Source organism: Lepeophtheirus salmonis, chromosome 2 (assembly GCF_016086655.4).
Source record: "Lepeophtheirus salmonis chromosome 2, UVic_Lsal_1.4, whole genome shotgun sequence".
NCBI lineage: Eukaryota > Metazoa > Arthropoda > Copepoda > Siphonostomatoida > Caligidae > Lepeophtheirus > Lepeophtheirus salmonis.
The window spans coordinates 39,703,058-39,724,422 of NC_052132.2; the positions used below are offsets into that span (position 1 = coordinate 39,703,058).

Genomic DNA, 21,365 nt, shown 5'->3' on the forward strand with positions numbered 1-21,365 from the left:
TTATTTATTTATTTAAAACTTGGAAACAGACAAAAAAGTTACTGTTATAATTAATACAACAAACTTAATGAAAATAAAAATAACAAATACTAAAGAAAATATATTTGTGGGAAAATGCATTTGAATTTATAGAAAATTAAAATTACAAAATAATAAACTATTAAATCTAATGTATATTTTATATAATATAAAGTTATCATATAAAAAACCACTATAAATTTGAGGAATTTTACTCCCTCCATATGCCTCAAAAAGATGCTAAAAGTACTCAATTATCCGAAAAAAAAAAAAAAATTGTGAAGCTTCCACCGCCACAAAAACCTCCCAGTTGTTAGGCTCACTTTGCTCGCTAACCACACACCCATTTGTTATGTAACAACACCCATGAATGATAGTCACCAGCGGCCACTGGATACTTTCAGGTACCTTAGTCAGGAATTTGAATGCTGAGAATGACAACCAGTTCACATATACTGAAATGAAGCGAAAGGTAGTCTTCAATTTCGTCATGACTATTCTTTAGCGACAGCGTGATGATGATTCATGAATACCCCCCCCCCCCCCTCCAAAATTCAAAGATCAACAGCTTCTATGCTGTCTCTCAAGAGTCCGGAAATATCTCAGGTGCAGCTTTTATTTAAAAAAATATATATGATTCAGAGTTTGTTTCCTCAAGAAACTGACATGGATTTGAAAAACAAATCTATCCGTAAAAGGTTTAAAAAAATAAATTATATTATTTTATTAAAGATAAATTATGATTTTTTAAAGTTACATGTCAATATGTATACGTACAAATGAAATATTCAATATGTAGTTTATTAATTAAATGGGTTGAATAAGCAAGCTCTTGATTAAATCATGGATACAGAATGTACATTAGATTTTGAATGATTGAAATTGACATTTAAGAGTACAAAGTTTATAAAAAGCTATTCAAAATAAATTCATTTCTTATTTAGAAAATACGTTAATAATTTAATATCTATGGATAACATTTTCACACTCAATACAATCCTAAATTATTTTTCTTCTTTAAGTTTTTCTTAGAACTTTGGATCTGTTGATATTAAGAAAATCAATGTACAATAATATACGGTAAGGTTTTATATATCGATAAAAAATCAATATAAAATCAATATTGAACAAAAATAAATGAGAAGAAAAAATCCTAATTATTCTTTTTACTTTATATATACAAGGCCGAATTAAAAAGAAACAAATATTTTCCAATTCTGAATTAGTTTCTTATTAGATTCTAAATTGTTTTTATTAATTATGTTTATTCACATGTCTCCAACGTTTCCACTGTCGATTGGGTTTGAGAGATAAATAGGTTATACATATTTTTGCGTGCTCAACAATTTTTTAGAGTAAAAAAATTGAAAGAAAAAATCAATTTAGGGTAAAACTTATTATTTTTGGAAATACTAAATTTTGAAAAATAAAAATTCAATCAAAAGCTTTTCAATAATTTCCCCAAAATTTGATTTCTCCTGTTCATTTTTTTTTTATGTTCCTTTAATTGGTGAAATAGAGTTTTACTGATAAAGTATTACATTTACTCCATCTGACATATGAACCATTTTTGAAGTCTATATATGTAAATAAAGTATGGGGGGCGTGATTTCCTTCTCTATCAACGACTTATGCACAATGAGTTCAAGGGAATAACTTCTTCCAAAGGAGTTGTCCAATTAACTACGTCATTTAATTTTTTTTTTAATTGTAGAAAATCTTGGAGCAAAAAAACCTATAAACAATTTATGTGTAAAAACATATTAACAATACAAAATCTCTGATATTGTTTAAAAACGTTGTGAACATGTAAGCCAACACAAGAAAGAAAAAGTTGATTATCGAATGAGAAATTGATTCGCAATGAGAAAATAACACCTTTATTTTTTATCAGAGTAGTACTTAAGCATAATATTTTATAGATGTATTGGAGTCAAATATGGCCTTTGTATTCAAATTTGTAGATTTGAGAAGACGCATAAGAATTTTATCTATTGATTACAGTATTGATTTGATTTTAAAGACTTATATTAGCCCCGATATGACCTTTCAAGTAAAATCAATTCCCCATTATTTTATTGTTACAATCTTTTTGGCTACTTTAAGTAGAATTTACTTCGCCTTCAAAATGTTCATAACATTAATTTTTATATAGTAATTCACGATAATTTGTCCAATAATCAATTTTAAGAAAAATATTAAAACCGTCTTTTGTATTAACTGGCCTCATAAACATTTGTTTTAATAAGGATGGACATTTATCCTACATTATATTATACAATTGGCATTTTTATTTCTTTAATACTAATAATTTTACCAAATTTATTTAAATATTTAATATTTATCTATGGAACACTTTTAAAAACATATATTTCCAATGTTAGGAACCCCAAATCAATCTAAATAAAAACTGATCGGGCTCAACCTCCGTTACATCAATCAAACAATGGTTCTTAACTACTGCTTAAATTTTTAAGTATTACTTCCAAAAATTTAAATAAAAAGTTTATGTGAGACTCAATTATATATTGAGTATTGGGTTTTAAACATATATGGTATGAAAAAAAAAAAAATCTATTAGATTTTGCCCTTTTTATAATTTTTCTTTGAGATTTTTTAAATTTTGACACACGAAATAAGTATTTCTAAATAAAAATGCCGAATTCTGTCATATTTGGGTGTAATCTAGTTAAATTAGAATAACCAATTTACCTATATTTATCATTAAAGACAAATCCTCCAAAAATAAAAAAATATTACTTTATATTTTAGGAATAGCTTTATTATTTCCTTCTCTAGGAACAACCAGGGTGCAAACCTACACACATTGAGTTCAAAAGAATAATTTATCTTGTGAGTGTTGTACGTTGAGCTACGTTTTTTCATGTACTGGATTCCTTTTTTAAGAGGAATGAGTATCTAAAGTTTGGCAAATTAAATAAACTTCGCCCAAAATAGAGTTAAATTGAATTTTGCTCTTATTTCAACATCAATAAATTCAATTACACATACTGTTTGTACAAAGAATAATGATAACATATATTTTTCTAAAATTGTAAACTTAAGGACTGTAGAACAAATTAAGGCCGAAATATAATCCATCAAAAAATAAATATCAGTAATTTATTAAACAAACTTTTAATTCACTTAAATATATGTGGTAAAGCAAGACAAGAAACAAATATTACATATTCATAGACTAGATATTTTTGGTACATTATGATAAAAAAACATAGTTCGTGACTTTTGAAATTTCCTATAAATAAATCAGCAAGTTTTGCAATAACATGTAAAAAATAAATTGAATTAATTATTATCGAATTTCGAAGCTATTTGGTCAAATAAAGTTTAAAATATTGGTTTTTAAATATGGCAAAGCTCAGTTTAACTTATTTTATATATAATATTCGATCTTACAATTAGTGGTGTTAGTATTCAATACTAAAACAATGTGTCAAATATTATTTTAAAATACCAAAATTTTTTGTCGTAAAACAAAAGTTGTATTTGACCTAAATTAAGTTCTCGACCGCTTCCCAAATTGATTTTATGTACCATAGTTTAATAAAAGTATTTTTAGCCCTTTGAAATGTGTTTGTTTTTTTTACCGTTTATTCCCAACTTTAAACATATGTATCTTTGAATTGCATGAACCAAAAAAAATTGATTTTTGTAAGCGTGTTATCTCACATTATTTATATTTTACCTGATTTTAATTAATTTTCCGATAAGTGATTGATGAACAATATAATATTTATCTTGATACAAATAGGTAATTTAACGACAGGATATATAATGAATAGCCTTTTTTAAACAAAGATGGAGATAGTTTAACATACCAATACTTGGAAGTTATTTGGTTTCTATACCAAAAAATAATTTATAAAAATAACCTTTTCAGTCTGGTTTTTTTTTCCAGAAAAATTAAAACTATAAATTTTTTATAAACTTTTCTATGAGGATTTCATACTTTATATTAGATTATTATATATAACCTTTTTTGATTCAACATTTTTAAGATTCTATTAAAAAAAAAAATTAAGGTTTATTTCTTAAATTGAATAACTTCAAAATAATTGAATTTGTTCGAAAAATTTGACATCTTGTCCGCCTAAGTTTTAAATTTAAAAGACACGTTCAAGTTGGACGCAAAACCTACCCCATAAAACAATTTTTGATAAATGACGTCATCAAGTATATCATCCAGTCATTAATTATGAATTCATCTTTTATCATTTTAATTAGCCTAATTTTGACTTAATTTTGGATTAAAATAGTAGTATGATAAAAGATACTTAATCTTCAGCAAAATTAATTCAATAGCTAACAGAGATCTTTATTATAATATTAGTGAAATGATTTCCTAAAAGTAACTAATAAAATACTTTATTTTTAATTACACCATTTGTTTGAAAAACTTGAAGGTCATATATAAAAATTTGAATTATTTTTGTCAGCCATTGATTATATGTTTTCACTCCTCAAATGGAAGTTTCAAAAACTCATGTACCAAATATGATACCATGGCGTTATGACATTAAACCTCTGTTAATGAACATCCTTTTTGTAATGGAGTTTGTGAATTTTTTAAAAGAAACCCAAAAAAAAAAAGTTTTTAATTATATGGTAAACACAATTAAAAAATCCAATTTACAATCTTAAATTAAAATTAAAATACTAAAAATACTTGTTTAAATTTAGGACATCTAGAAAACAAAATCCTGATAATACGATAGTCTTAAAAACCAGAGTTTCTGTTTTAAGAAAATATAATTTGTTCATCTTCCAATAAAAAAATCATATAATTATTGTTTTTTATTATGGAATATGTATTACTTTATGCAAATATTGAGAATCAAATGATTATCTTTCAGTTTTTGGATGATGTTGCGTGTGTAATATAAGAGAATAGTTTCAAAATTGTAATTTTGTAGCTATTATTGTACGCTTCAGTCCTTTTACATTGAAAATAGGAAGAAAAAATAAAAACAGAAACAAAAGAATAATTCTTGAGCAAAAAAATTAATCAAATTCAACTAAACCTCGATTAAAAGTTGGGAAATATATTTCAATATTTTAAATAGGACATTATCGAGGTAAATAAATAATTATTCATATAATCTGATTGAATATTACAGGAACAAACTGAAAATTATTGACTATCAAATATATATTTAAAGAAATAAGAAGGATTTTTATAAATCTCGGAATGTATAATATCCCATTTAAAAATAAAAATTATTCTATGAAGATCCTGATTAAGTATTATTTTAAGAAATCAATTATTTATTTCATAAAAGGTTTTGTAAAGACTCTTCCTTAAGATGATTTGACAATCAGTATGAACTATTCAAAAAAAATTATCTTTTTACGAAATACTATAATAATTACAAATAACACCTTGATCTGAAATGCAATTTGAATGACTGCATCCTTTACATCCTAACCTAGAGTGTGATTGGAAATATAAATTTGAAATTCGACACCCGTGAATAGTAAAGAGAATAAAAACAAAATTGCCTACTCTTGAATGCGTGCGTGTTATATGTACATGTACATAGCCAGGATAGAGAGAAAAATTGCACCTGTACACACAACACAACACATGTATGGAATTGAAAAAAGAAAAAAAGAAAAAGAGATTCCGGAAATTATTGAAGAAAAAAAAATATTGAAGCCATCTGCTAATAACTCTATGATGATGATGATGATGATCATTATATGAACTCCCTGGATGTTCTAATCTCCTATCAAGGTGGAAAGCTGGTAAAAGCGTTTGAAGCCGAAAGAAAGGAAATAGGAGAAGGAAGCCAGTCTCTCCGACCTAGAAAGGGACTAAGCCCACTTGTGCAAGCATTTCCTTTCTTCTGTATTTGTCTTGGATGGGCCTATTACATATTTTATGTGCTTAGTCTTTTATCCGTTCTTCCCTGGGCTTTCCCTACGTGATATCTTTATTTATCAACAGGCATATCAAATAAAAGGAGGAAGAAGATAAGTGACGATGCTTATGACAGAGTGCTGCTTCTTCTATGAGGGCCCCCATTGATTATTACAGACTACAGCACACAGTAGAGAAAGAGAGTGCTTTTCTTTTTAACAGGATTTAATAACAGACGAAGAGGAGCTTGATACAGTGTGGTTCATAGCTTCATATACATACTTCAGCTGCTGCTCCTGCTTAAGAACAAAAAGAGGAAGAACAAAATAACAGCAGCTTATAATATGTGTGTATGTATGTAGAAGAGGAGGGTCATATTTCCTATCCCCCCCTACACTCATCATTTATAATTTTTAACGTGTGTTCCATTGGATTTGCATTTCTTCTCGATAATATTTACATATTACACATAAAGATAGAATTGAACACAAGTGTTGCGACACACTGTAAAAAAAGAGAACACTACTTCACTTACACGCTCCAAAGAGGGAATAGTAATGCAGATGCACATTTAAAAAAAATCATGTCACAATAATGTATAATTAAATATAAGAGGACCTCAAAAGAAAAAGTGAAATACCCTAACTATTAAACAGTCCACTATTATATAGATTTTTAGATTGTGGTTTTTGACACTTTAGATGCGGATGTACAGAAATTAAAATATGTGTCAAATAAATACCATCGGCGTGGCATGGGGCCCCATACGAAGAATATTTTTATTTTACCTCCAAATTAAGTAAAGTAATTTGTTAATATATCAAGATAACACATATTATTTTTTTATAAAAAAAAAAATAATAAGAAATTTCTATTTTGAGAAATTGTGAAGAGACAGTTAGTACAGTAAATCTGTTTACCAGGGGTGATCATTTTTACTCAAAACCTCCCCCTCCTCTTTGAATGTCTACCCACTTTTAGTCAACAGAGATTGTTTTATATAACAAAGTAATATGGGTGACAATGAAAACTAGAGGTTTCATTCAACTATTGACAAAAATAAGTATAAATGGCACGGAATAGAATGTAACCTCCACCCAAAATAATATTTTCTATAAATTAACATTCATTTTTGATGTATGATATTTGTCCAAATTTGCAATGTTGGACAATTTTTACTTTCTGTGTAAACTTGACCTTTGACCTCTTCTTCTTAAAAAATATATTTAGTATTTGTATTATACTTATAAAAAAGCCACTTAATTGAGTTATCTATACCCAGAAGTATGAGTAATTCTGCGTTTTACCCAAATTTCTACTAATTGAATGGCTTCTTAATTTAAATATATAATCTGCTTGCAAAGTTTTTTTTTATCCAACTTTTAAACAAATAAACCGAGGATAAAATATTACCTCCTTTAACTTTGTTGGCAAAAGTAATAAACTGATAATCCGTGCACAAATAAGACGCTAAGGGGAATAAGTGTGTAATTTTTATGAACAAATATCATATCTTTAACAGTAGAACGAAACAAAAGATAAACTTAGCGCACAGAAAAATAATTTGTACAACTAGAATTTCATTTTTCATTGATATGCTTGATGCATTTTTTCTTAAATTCTCTCTACTTGGAAAATTGTCAATTTAATCAATTCGACTGTATTTATTAAGACAATAATGTTTGATTGTATTGATATAAATTGACTATTTTAAGCTATTTTAATTATGAAATATAACTCATATAAATCCTTCTATAACTTTTTCAATGATGTCCGCGAAGAACTTTTATCGCAAAGAACTTTTATCACTCCTTTTTTTTAACATATAATATTAGAAGTATGAAAATTTCAAGATTTGCCTTCCTTAAGTAACAAAAAAATTGTGTAATAATAAAAGATTATCATACATGAAGGAATTGCCAAAGTACAAATAATGAGGAGATAGAAAACCACCTCTCTTTGAACTCAGGAAAAAAATAATATAAATAATAAAAAAAAACTGCAAAGTTAACGCCTCTGCACACGCACTGTTGACTTATGAATTCCCTTTGATAAATTTTCTGGACTGCTTACATTGTTTAAATGGGGAATCATGTCCTAAAAAAATTATAAGAAAAACTACGATCAATCCTTCAAAGTTAAAGACTTTGTCAGTATGTATACATTTTTTTGTTATGTGTTACAAGAAACATTAAATAATTTAACTGTACTTCATAATGTAAAAGAACATCCGTTGTTGCGCACGAAATTTCAGTTTTTATCTTTTATCGGATAATGAACAAATAGGTGGGCGCAAAACAATGTTGTTGATTTAATATTCCTAAGAAGTACTTTATACAATAACATGACACTTTCAGTGTTTAGCAAACTTTTTATACCATGTTGCCTTAATTAGGAATACAGCCATACATCGAACAAATGTTTACCTTTAGCATGGACCTGGAATAATCACGCAAATATCTGATTGATGGAAAAAAATGGGAGAAAAGAGGCAACATAATATTTTAGTCAATTCCTTCAAGGAGAGAAATAAAGCAAAACAAGATAATGCATGATTAGTCAATGTGTCTAGAATTATATGCCTTGAAAGTGCTAAAATAAACTTTACGTCGGAGTAGTGGATTTTAGTCCGAGTATAAACATTTAAAAATGCTTCTTTGAAAGAATAAGATGAACCGTTTATTAATTGACAATTAAAGTAGGAACAAATAAATTATTTGCCTGTATGTATACACATTTTTGATATTCCTTATAGAAAATGGGTCACTGGTGTGGTAGGTACCTATGGTGATCTACCTGTGAGACAAATTATAAGCACAGAAGATTATCAATATTTTAAAATGGGTTATTTTTTTGTGCTAAAGTGTCAAAAGTAGATACTTCTTATTGTAAATGAAAGTAAGTAGAGAGTATAGTTTGGAACAGGGATGCAGAGACCGAGTCTTTTTTGTTGGATTGGGAGTCAGTGTCAGGAGTCCGAAAATTTGTAGCGACTCCAACTTTTTCGGATATAAAAGTTATTTCAATTTTTGTTAATAAAGGCTTACATTGAGTATTTGTAAAGTTGTTTTTTTTCTAAGTTATTATAAGTATTTAGGTCTATTAATTTGTGATACTTAAAAGTTAGCTCATTTATAAGTTTACTTCACAAATTGCAAACGTGCTCTATAGTCTATAAAATCACAATTCATGAACATCTCTAAATTAGTATGCTACTAGTTCATTACTTAGTATTGTGAATAGTCAATGTCATCAGTGATAAGTTGGAAGGAGAAGTTCTGTTAATTGTTGTTCCTCGCTTGTAAGTGTATAAATTAGGTGCAGAAACTTATTAGCGTATTCAATAGATAGCTTTTGATCCATTTCGTTTGTTGTTCATCTTATGAAATATATGAATTTCCAAATATTTTCTTTATACCTGACACAAGTATATACTAGATATAACTAATAACTACCTATAACCATAAATTAAATCCATATTTATAGTCTCTTCACTCAAGTGACTCATTAGTACTTAGATTGACTATAAAATATATGATTAAAAAATTGAATGTAGGAGTATTCAATGTACTGGAGTTGTAGTTGGATTTGGAGTTGTGCATTTAATGTACGGACTCTGCAGCCCTGGGTTGGAAAAATGTATTTGTATTTTTGTAATTGAATATTGAACGTTTTAAGTAAGTTAAAGATATTAATATCTTTAAATAGAAACAAATATTATTTTATAAGAAACGGCCACTATGGAAATGATCTATTTAAATTTTTAATTATAATAAAATAATTAATTTGCTTTTTTATTAATTAATTTAATTATTCCTTTTATAAATTAATTATCTATCATAGATTTGACCATGTAACATTTATTTATTTATATAATAATATTATAAAAATCAATTTTCACTCATTTCATTAATATTATAAAGTTATATAGTCATTTTTTGGAGTGATTAAATGTCTATCATTTTGTACTAATTCACGTATGTAACATTGTCTTAAACTCCATATAATTTTTTGGATACTATATTTTCTGTAAGTTTCTTGTAAAATTTTAAGCACTTAGTATATACTTTAACAAACATTTTCCCCATTTCGAACGACTTAATGGTCATTTTTGATTTAATCATTGCAAATGTAATCTAACATATTTCTAATTATTATTTTTTATATAGAAAAATATACATTATATTATAAATTATAGCCATAATTCTATGCTGTAACCCAAATAAGATAAACATGTCTAGAATTCCAATGTCAGAAGGTCACGAATATAAAACGTGTTGAAAATGAAGGATTCAAATATTTGGGAAAAATAATTTCACTAATATGTATCGATCTTGACTATATCAAATGGTCCATTAAAATATGAACACTTTAAATTTTAAACTTCAACAAGATATTATTTATTAAGTAATGACAGAATTTCAACAAAATGAATACTAAAAAAAAAGAAGTGTGTTTAAAGTGTCTTCATCATTAATATAACCGCCCTAAGTGGCAATGATGTCTTCCAGAGAATGTTGTCAGGCCTAGCACCCGCTGCTGCTGATGTAGTCCTAAGACATGCCATCGTAGTGCTGGCAATGACATTGAGGGCCTGGGTGTTTAGATGATGAAAAACTGCAGACCTTCCTCCCAACATACATGCCAGAACAACTTGAAAGAGTGATTCAAAAGAAAAAAGTACTTCAAAATGTTTGATTTTCAATATAACAAACTTTATGAAAATAAATATTTTATATTATACCGATATTTGTCAGAAATAAAAGTTAGGCTAAATCAAATATCAAATTTAGCTTATTTTTGTTTTTTACAAAAATCGAGATCCTTCAGTAAAACATTTTTTGTTAATTTAGTGTTGATAATTTTTACAAAATTTTAACCATACTATATAAGATAAATAAAGAAAAAATTAGACATAAAAATTTTTAGTATTAAAAGTTAACTGCATGAATGTTTTATGTATAGGAATGTAAATCCAAATCATTTTTTAGCGTGCAAGTTTTTGGTCCTTGGAATCTGAATTTTATTTTATTTCCCGAAGTTAAATATTATTTATTTAAAAAAAAAATATTAATTGGGGAAGTCAAAAGTTCTGAGCGTTTTGTGCTTTATTTTGACATCAAAATTAACATAGGTAAGATTATCCGATTTAGATTCAATATGCACCGAATATTGGTGGATAACTTTAGTCCATTTTGAAGTCATTAATTTATCGTCATTTTCGATGATTGGCCTACCATAGCCTCCTTCATCTTCGACGTCCATATAACCAGAACAAAATCGTTGAAATCACCACAGTGTTGTTGCATTTGATAAACAACACATTTTTTCCCCTTCCTGCTCTACTTTTTAACTTTGGTCGTAGATATACTGAAAAAAGTAGGGAATTTTTTACTTCCAGTTTGGAACTCTGTAACACACAACTGACTTCAACAGACACAAAACTGTAAATGAACTTTTTTTCCAGTGTACGCTTAACCTTTCAGCATACTTCAAGTTTTTTTCTGCTGTATATTAATTTTGAGATTAAGCTTACTAAAAAGATCTAGAAAAAAAAAAAGCTCAGAATTTTTTACTTAAACTAACATATAAGTATCAATGGTAGTCACGTGTGTTTGTACTCATGAAAGACATAGAGTAACCCTGACAACTTTTTGGGAAGTTATAAGTAAAAGTCCTTCTTGAAATTATAGTAAAATTGAGCATCGATTCCCTCCTATAGTTTTGAACTTATATTTGTTTCCTTAATCTCACAACTATTTTAATACGACGTCCTGATATTTAAGCTACTCTATTTTAAATCATTTTTCAAATTTTCAGGATCACTATGTTAATTTTTGACTTTTTATACGATAAAAGTGCTTAGGATTTACAACACTACACATATTTACCTAATCAGAATTTATAATCACTGTCCTATTATTGTAAAATACTTTGCTCTCAATTTATGTACATACACTCAAAGAATAAATGAATAGATTCATATTAATGCATTTTTAAAGTTTATTTTATTACTAAACAAAGATTATTTAATCAAATGGGTACACATCAATAATTATATACAAATGGTTATTAGAATTAAATAAAAAATAATATTATATTTGTTTTAATGAAATGACATTTAAGTGAATATTTTTTTTAGTTATAAAAAAAAATATTTATATTAAAAATCAAAAAACAAAAGACAAAATTATAGTGACATTTACATATTTACAGGGGCGTTGATAGGAGTTGTAATACGTAAAAGTGAAGAAGAAGAAGGTTGAGTTCAAACGGGAATTGTTGCAAAGTAGAAATACGATTAGTGACTAGAGAACACTCGCTCTTTGGATTAGGAGTAATCAATAATTAATAATAATAATTAAGCATAAATAAATAAAATTAAAATTATAAGAGATCATTGGTATAAGATGATAAATTAAATCAAATTTAGTGACTAAATAAAGTTTAAATGTGACTTAACATCATTGACTAGACTTTACTCATCTTAGGTTTCGTTATTAATAGATACGTAATAATAAATAGTCTTATTAATAAATTATAATATTTGAAAGACTTTGGGAAAATATGATACAAATAGCTGTGACTACCGTACAATTTTCATGGGGGAAAACACGTAGAGAAATAAATAACAAGTTATGTAAAATAAAAAATGATTGATAAATAAACTCTGAAAATTAAATATGTTGTTAAAATTTGATATAAATTTAATCTTTGTAGGTGAAGGATTTCTTTGGTTTAAGGATGGGCTGTATGACTTAGATAATCAAAGAGAAAGAAGGGGTTTAATAATTTAGTAAAATGTACATTTAAAGCATTGTTTTACCAAATATATGTAGGTAGGTATATTGCAAAGGAGTTTGTCCCTAGGCCTGACTTGACTTAGAAAGTATGGCAAACTAAAATTCACTTTGGATTATTTTACAGTTAAATATATATATATGTACAAATTTCTATTGCGTGACTAGCCCATTTGGAGGTGTGAGGTTAGATGCAAGGACTAGTAGTGACGGACTATTAAAAAGCAAGGAATAATGTACTTTGGCTGAATGACTAGTAAGTTCACTCAAAGAGCTAAAACTCATTGAGCAAACACGACAAGGGAAATGGAGGTCAGAGTTACCCGGATTATTACTCATAGAAATATCCTTGACTCTTGGACTCAAAAGGTCTGCAATTGAATATTTTGGTGGAGTTTCAGATAATGCAACATTACTGTTGTTTAAGCTATGAAGGGGGCTGAAAGGCCTATTACCGTTGCTATTTATACAATGAAGTTGAAAATGCTTTTTGAGGGAATGCAATCTTTTAAATTTTTTGTGACAAATTTTACAAGAAAATCGATCAGGTGTATTCGGATCTTCCATCAACAGATTGGGATTATTGGTATTTTGACAAGCGGCGGGATTGATGTTGTCATTGTTGGGGGAGGAGCTAATGTCTTCCTTGTTCTTGGGCTTGTGCCATCGACGGTGAGATGCAAGGTTTGCAGGACAATTAAAAACTTTTTCGCATTCTGGGCATCTATATTCGACATGAACAATCATATTGCACCTGAACAAAATTTAAACCATAAATTAAATTTGAAGCTGGGACACTTTTAAAGCATATAAGTTTGAATATACTCATATAAATATAAAATAAAATATGACAATCTTACCTATGTTGAGCTAGTCCAAATGCATCGTCATAGACTTCTTTGCATAATCGGCAAATAAAATCTCCGATTTTGTTTTCAATTTTTGATAGCTCTGCCTTGGCCTCATCCGTTATTTCCACAACATTAAACTCAGGATCAATATCACCTAAAACATGCAAAAATGATTGTTAGTTAACATATTTCTAAAGAATGAAAAATGAGCTGTTTATTTTACCTTTATGAATTGCAGGGATCTCTTCCCCTTCAGCTCGTTGGCGGATGATCGTACCAGACACGGGGGATGTTTTATCTTCATCAAAGGCTAATTTTCTCGCGGATTTCTTTCTGCACATCTTGGGTCTCTTTTCGGGAGAGGCGAGAGATGAACAGGTGGAGGATGAGCTGGATAGTGACTCGTATGATCTTTTTCCTCCCAGTGATTCAGGCGAGGACAGAGTACTACTACTACTATTGTTATTGTTATTTTGAAGAGCTCTTTGAAGTGCTGCTGTTTGTGTCACAAGGGACAATGGATTGAGATAATAATTGTAAGAGGATTGCAATGCTGTTAAGGCAGCAAGTCTTGAATAAAAAGTTTCTGTTGGTGTTTTGACTAGAGTATCCTCTGACTGGAAATATTTTGGGGGTATGAGACTAGGTGGTGGTGTTGTGGTGCTTCTTTTTTCTTCTTCATCCTCATCTTCTTCGACATCAATGATGGGAGAATCCGTGATTCGCTTTCCTTCATGCATGTTGCTTGACTAGATACTGATGACTATTAATCGAAAAAAAATGACTAAAACTTTTTGGATTGAAGGACTAGGTTCAATATGTATTTTATGTTGACTAGAGAGTGTTCCGATGACTATGTATGTATATGTACAATATATGATAGAATTGACTAGATTGACGTTTTCATATTCGTGATGAATTAACATAAAAACACATTTATATACAGGCTTTTAAATAGTTATGTACAGAGATAATGATGACTAGAATGGTTTCGAATAGTATATAACTTTTGACAGTTTCCCGGTGACTTTGTAGTTCTTCTTCTTCGTTTAAATATTTCACTCCATGATCCTATTTTTTGTTAGGAGCTGTCTCTCCTAGGAGAGTGCATTTGCTTATGAATATCTGTCTTGTATGAGGTTCCTTTTATATAGGGAAAGGAGGGGGATATTTCCGCCGAGCGCACTCAAAGTTGGTTTGGAAAAAATCCCCTTAGAAAAAAGGAAGAAATAAAGGGAAATACTGCGCGCGGAATGTGTTTTGAAGTATTTATTGAGGCGCTCATTCTTTCAGCTAGGAACGGTGAGTGTGTGAGTTATGTAAAGCTACGCGATTGGTTTCCCCCTACTTCTTCTCCAAGAAGAAGAAGAATATATAAACATTGTAACATGTATTACAGCAGCATGATCATATGGTTGACGACGTATTTACAAAAGTAGGTGGAGTTATTTGAGAGGTTTTTCTCTTCTTTTTCTTTTTGCAAAAAGGCTGAATCCATGCGCAAATAAATAAAAGTACAATAAATATTAGTTTTCCTCTTTGCAATTATTCGCAATGTTACAATTAAAAACAAAATGAATGTTTTTTATTAATTATCATTAATAATCATTTTTTATAATGAACATATTTTAATAAAATCTTGTATTTCAAAAAGACAAAAGTAATTCAAAAACTGGTATGATATTAATTTAGCTCAGTCGTACATTTAAAAAAAAAATTATAATTTCAAAATTGATAATTTTTCTAGAATACTAATTAGGAGAAAAAAAGTGAATACATCAAGTGTAATATTATAATGACAACGTATTAAGTGTGTCTTTTTCACATGTGAAAAAGTTTATAAGGACTTTCTTTAAGGCTCGTCTGCCTAAGGGAAATAATATTCACTCTATTGTACAACAAGAATCTCTTATGGGAACTCAAAAAGTTTTATTTTAAAACTTTTTTTTTAAATGTAGAAATGAATCCGTAACTCTATTTTTTTCATAATTTTTATATGTAATTCAAATGTATAATTGTATTATTAGGAAGAACAATCAAAAAGCAACTCTTGGCGCGTAGATTCTATTGATTAAACGTTATCACATAATTTTGATTAGCAGGTGGAGATTTGTCCTCGGTTTTTTTTATTATGCTTTAGTAACATGATTTGACCGTTATACGTACTACTTACATACATTCATATATATATATATATATATTATGTAAAATGTATCTAATGTATGTACACTTATTTTTCATGGATTACAAACGTTTAATATGGATTAATTCCTTCATATACATAATATAACTCCCATATTAATTTAAGGAGACAATTGAGGAGGAGGAGGTCAGTTGTTTTATACATATGGAATTATCCAAGGAAAAAAGGAAAACCCTTATGTAATTGGATCTCAATATTGTCTTGTCAGTCTTATTATTTATTTTTAACAATTTGATATCTTTAATCATCTGCACCATTAATTATAAGTATAGACTATACTTGTGTAGTTTGAAGTTCTAGAATTTTCTTTCTTTTCCAAAATATACATTTGTACATATTACTATATATATTAGAATGTCCTTACTTAATGTTTTGAGTGTGTCAAATACAAAGTGTACAATGTCAGAGCAGTAGTTCTCAAACTTTTTACACTGTTGTATGTCAAGATGTTAATTTACTAAAACTTTTAAAATTTCATAAATTTAACCAAATTTTGAAGCAAATTTTAGAGATTCTTTTTTGTACAAGGTAAGGTTGCATTAGATCTTAATATGGGACATAAAATCCTTCCTGACCTTTTATCGGTCCTTAACAAAAGTCCATCATGTTAGAACGCCCTCTGAACACGTCAGTATTTACTGATATTACAATTTAATAATAAGTATACCAATTGAATTGGATTAGTAAAATATTAAGTGTCATCCTTCGTGCATGATAATTGTTTTCTATTATTATTATTTAGGCCTCCACTGGTTTCAATGACGGCCTTCATTCTAGCCCTAAAGCTGATATACACCTTATTCATATTCTTTTCCAGGTATTCTGTCCACTCCATGACGATGGCAGCTTTGAGGTAGTCCAAATTTGGGTGAGGGGTCGTGTTGGTCTTCCTCTTGATTTGCCCAACCATATATAAATATAAGAGGAGTTGAGGTCTGGGAAACTGGGCGGATTTTCTTTCAACTCTTGATAATCTTCTACTTTAACTTTTTTCTGAGGAGATGCTTTGAACCTCAAATATTCAAATTGAGGCCACAATCTTCATAGATAGCCACCATGATGGTCGTGGTGTCAATGTTAATGTCTTCGGTGGGCCTCCTCATGTTGTTTGTTTGGTCAGCATCTAGCTTGGCCTTTAAGATGTTCATGAAGGTATCATCTCTCTTTTTGTGATAGTCACCACTTTCAATATACCTCTGGGTGCTTAAGCCAGTGTTTCTAGTGTTTTGGATACGGCGGACAATGCTGAAACTGACAAGCTTAGCGATGTCCTTTTGTCTTACATGGGCATCAATGAGATTGTGTACCCTTTGACCTTTTTCTTGTTCCTTTTTGGTCGTAGTGAAAAATATAATAAACGAAACAAAATCTCTTTGAACGTAGATCAGTTTGTACAAAACAAACTTCTTAACCAGATGAGTCGTTTACATGCAAGATTCAAAAAAATTAAATTATCATTTTTGAGTCCCCACTTTCTATGATGTACTCTTGTAGTAATTGCTGAAGTTGGATTGACGATATGCCCCTAGAAGAAAGAAGGTTCTATGGTAAACCTTCCTGTCCTATCTTAAGTTTTTAGGACACATCCGAAACGGAAAGGGTGTCAATATTTTAAAAGCCATTGATCTTAAATAAAAGGTGTATATTTTGGGTTACGTTTTTTTAAGCTTTATATTAATGTCATCATTTTAAAGATTTAATTAGCATTTTTAGAATTTTTTGTTAGGCAACAACCGCTACACAAAAAAATTGACGGGGAAATATTTATTAAGATAGATTAAATGTACCTGTAAATGTAGCTTGCGTACCATCAGTGGTACCTGCATAAAAGTTTGAAAATCTCTGTGTAAGAGGATATCAGGCACACTCTAGTACCAAAATATTAGGTAGCTTATGTAATATTTGACATGTCAAAAGCCCATTCATTTGGAAAATATAATATGTCAAAGAATCTCTGAATATATAAGTTGCTTCAAATTATGGCATTTTTGATTATTTTCCACAGTTCTTATTCTTTTTGGAAGATTAATTAAGTTAGCAGTTATTTTACTTTAACCCATTAAAGAGCATTGAACACATCTGAGATAACTTTATTTTTTAAAAAGAGGTTGGTAGTCTTTTAAAGTGGTAAATGGGCTTAAAAATTTAATAAAATTTAAATTCCCCCCCGTCAAATTTTATATATCATTCTTAGTTTGTCTTTTTTACTCAGAAGCTAAGAAAAAAGTTAATGAGACGTCCCTTATGAATTATATTAAAATTTGAATAATTTTTTTGGGGATATTTTATAATTTCAAGTCTACTCAAAAAATTGGATGTTCGTTGTGCAGTGCATACCCTACACTCCCCCCTCTCTTTCTATATGTAATACCTCTAAACTACAATAATATTACAATATTTGGTTCATAGATTTAAAATTGAGATGGTATAAAAATTTGAGTATGGCCCATTCTTACTCAAAATGCCCATATCTCATCGTTTTCTTTTTCGGTTTCATTTCCTCAATTTCCTCTGTTCCATACATCCTTTTATTCTTGTATGTAGATGTATGAAAATGGTGGAAAAGGGATAAAAGTTGAAAGGTGATCATTGACATCCCTTCCGTAGGAATGTTTTTATTCAACAATGAACAAATGAGATTAAAAATCTAGTGGATGATTCAGGAAAAATAAATAGTGACAAAAACAACCGGATCTAAGGCCGTTGACACTTCTGTTTTGATTATATATGTGTTTGTGTATTTCTTGACTAAGAAACAGCATATATGTGGTGTGTCAACATAAAATCAATAAAAAAAATTAAAAATTATCTATTGACTGCTTTACTTCATAAGTTAATCCCCTCTAGAAATTATAAGTAGTTATTTTAGTTCTGATATGCCTTTTTAAAAAATAATCAAATCTATCACTTGTATAATTGATCGATAATTTTGTCAATTTGTAAATGGCATTTAAGGTGCCATCAAATGATTTATATGCACAATTTAATCATAAAAATGTTAGATAAATAGGTTTAAAACACAACAGAAATCCAGGCTCAGTTCTGAGAAAAATCATCCTAGCATTATTTTGTCTTCACCGGGCAAATATGTATAAAGTTATTTAAAGAATGCACAAGATCCATAAATATTTATTCATTTTAAATATTGAGAAATTCGTTTTATAGCCATTTTCTTATCAAATTCAGGAGAGAATAAAGCTCTAAATAAAAAGTTAGTATTAAATTTGATTTCAGTAATATATTTTTTCCTTAAAAAAAAACAAAAGAAAAAAAGTCTTGTCTTTCTTCTATCTTTTCTCCAAAACATAATTTAGATTTTTATAATACTACAAATGACATCATTATATCATTTTCTTACATTTTTCCTTGATAATGTATGTAACTTTTTCGTCCTTTCTGAGGATTTGTTTTGTCCATTTAGTCATTGGAACAATTTTATTGGAGACTGCGTAGTTAGTAATATAGTAATATTCAAGTATTATTTACACCCTTGAGAAGAAAGGAGTGTTGCTAAGACAATTAATTTGTAGAAAGATTGATCATATGGTGTTCGTTTTGATATTTGGCCTCTAGGTTTGCTTTGATTCGGTCTTTGATGTTGTCTTAAAAATTTCAATTGTGGGTTTAGCCCAAAAATACAAATAAGATATGTGGTAAGAGTATTGCACAAATATCAAAGAAAATAATATTCTGTGTCATTGTATTGCAATAAAGGTATTACGGACACTTCATTATATTTTCGTTTTATAATTTATGTATATAATTAAATTATTAAAAAAAGGAAAGAACACCTTTAATGACTTCATGAGGAAATTGATTTGGCCTTCTTTTAAGGGCTGACAAGTGGTATTTGACTGTATTACATATTTCAGTCCTACATAAATAAGGAACGCCACAACACTTGACCACACTAGACTCTTCCGCCCCTCCTGTAGAGTGTGAATCCTGGAATATCCCCTTTTTATAAAAGTTCATATCTTCTGATTTCAAACTTTGGGATGTTTAAATCTATGACATCTTTATATCATGTTTCTCTAGTGCTTCGTAATATGCTCTCTTTGAATTAAAAAAATAAATATATGACATACGTATTAATACCATCAAATAAATCAATTAGTTCATTTGTTAGTAAAGAGAAAATTATGATTTTATCGTTGATATTTACATTTCGTGCGTAAGGAGTGATAAATAGAAACGTGGTTTTTTCTTCGAATATACGTGTGAACAGTATTGAGTTATAAAATGGAAATGGTTATTTTTTAACGTTAATTAATCATATTTTACATATTATACCTATCAGCAAAAATTGTTAGTCTGTTACTTTGAATTTTATAAACTTCACAATTTAAAAATCTTATTTTTTTTTATTTTCAAAAATGTTCAATTTTGATTAATTTTCAAAAATGTAATTTTTTTTAAAATTTTAAATGGACAAGGATTTTAAATTCAAATTGTGACAAAGCATGAATTTAATAGGCTTTATGGGTTAAAATATAATGGATAAATAGGTTTCCAATTTTCTTTTGATGAAATGTATTGTGTCGTTTACAAATCAAAGGGCAACGCCGAAAAGCTTAATAAAGAATTAAAGAAAAATTTTGGAAAATATAATTTTATTTTTTAAATTCAAGAATATTTAAAAAAAATAATATCTCAAGCAAGTCAGCCATTAGAAAAAATATAATGCCTTGTCCGACCGTGACTTCTATAATTTTGAATGTCCATCCTTTGACGAAGGTCTGATTACGGGACTGTATGTAAGTCTCACTCCGACATCAATCTACTTAAATCATATCATTGGTATTTAATTATCATGGTTCATTGACAATAATTACATTGTTTCAATATATTAAAAATAGTTAAAATCATATAATTTTATCATTTTCAGCCACCTCAGAATGTTTAGCAAATTTTAGCAAACCATTGTTAATTGCTTTATTATTTGACAGTGAAATGTTTTGCTTTAAACATAAGACTAAGTTAAGAACATTCATTCATTGTTTTGTAAAGAGCATTTGCTTTAAAAAGTCGAAAACAACGCACGTCTCACTCATCTTAGTGAAAAAGTAATATTATATATACATTGACATAATGATTTACTCAAAAATCTTTTGTAGAGTGTTTTCTTTTACAACATATCAGAGTACATAATATTAAATGTAGAAATAATATCATCTCCCTCATTCCGTTATCCATTCATTTTAATAAAAAAGTTATAATTATAATACATTATGCTCAAACGACGTTCCTGTAGAAACATTTCATCGTGGATGGTTGATTTTTTCAGGGTAATATTCATATACAAAATATTATTGTACATATTTATGTTAAATAATTTTAATAATGTTTTTTTTTTTTTTTTACTTAACAATATACGCTCATATATGCAATGTCTTTTTATTTATGTAAATATACTTCATAGTATATTTGTATATACATACTGTCAATTTAGAAGATTTTTAATCTTAAAATTTATTGATAATTTGTTTGTTCTCTAAAAACTTTGTTTTTATATCAAGAAATGCAATTATGTAAGTGGAATAGGTATCCATTCTTAGATAGGAATAATTAAGTAGTAAATTCAAACATAGAATTAGACTTGAAATTTTTTT

The 21,365-nt window shown here is 28.4% G+C and overlaps 1 protein-coding gene across 1 annotated transcript; it reads right to left on the bottom strand.

Annotated features, from left to right (window-relative positions):
• Positions 1 to 11,888: 11,888 nt before the first annotated feature.
• Positions 11,889 to 14,676, bottom strand: LOC121113761 (insulinoma-associated protein 1). Its single transcript, XM_040707621.2, has 3 exons — positions 13,774 to 14,676; positions 13,560 to 13,704; positions 11,889 to 13,453 (listed from the first exon to the last, which is right to left on the bottom strand). The coding sequence occupies exons 1-3, from the start codon at positions 14,288 to 14,290 to the stop codon at positions 12,853 to 12,855; spliced, it is 1,263 nt and encodes a 420-aa protein (XP_040563555.1). The 5' UTR covers positions 14,291 to 14,676; the 3' UTR covers positions 11,889 to 12,852.
• Positions 14,677 to 21,365: the final 6,689 nt, after the last annotated feature.

What these genes read in the sequence shown, in the direction of transcription:
- LOC121113761 (XM_040707621.2), bottom strand. Translation starts at nt 14,290, where the DNA reads ATGCATGAAGGAAAGCGAATCACGGATTCTCCCATCATTGATGTCGAA. An exon ending in GATCCCTGCAATTCATAAAG is followed by an intron (nt 13,705 to 13,773) that starts GTAAAATAAACA and finishes TGCATGTTTTAG; the next exon opens with GTGATATTGATCCTGAGTTT. An exon ending in TTTGGACTAGCTCAACATAG is followed by an intron (nt 13,454 to 13,559) that starts GTAAGATTGTCA and finishes AATTTTGTTCAG; the next exon opens with GTGCAATATGATTGTTCATG.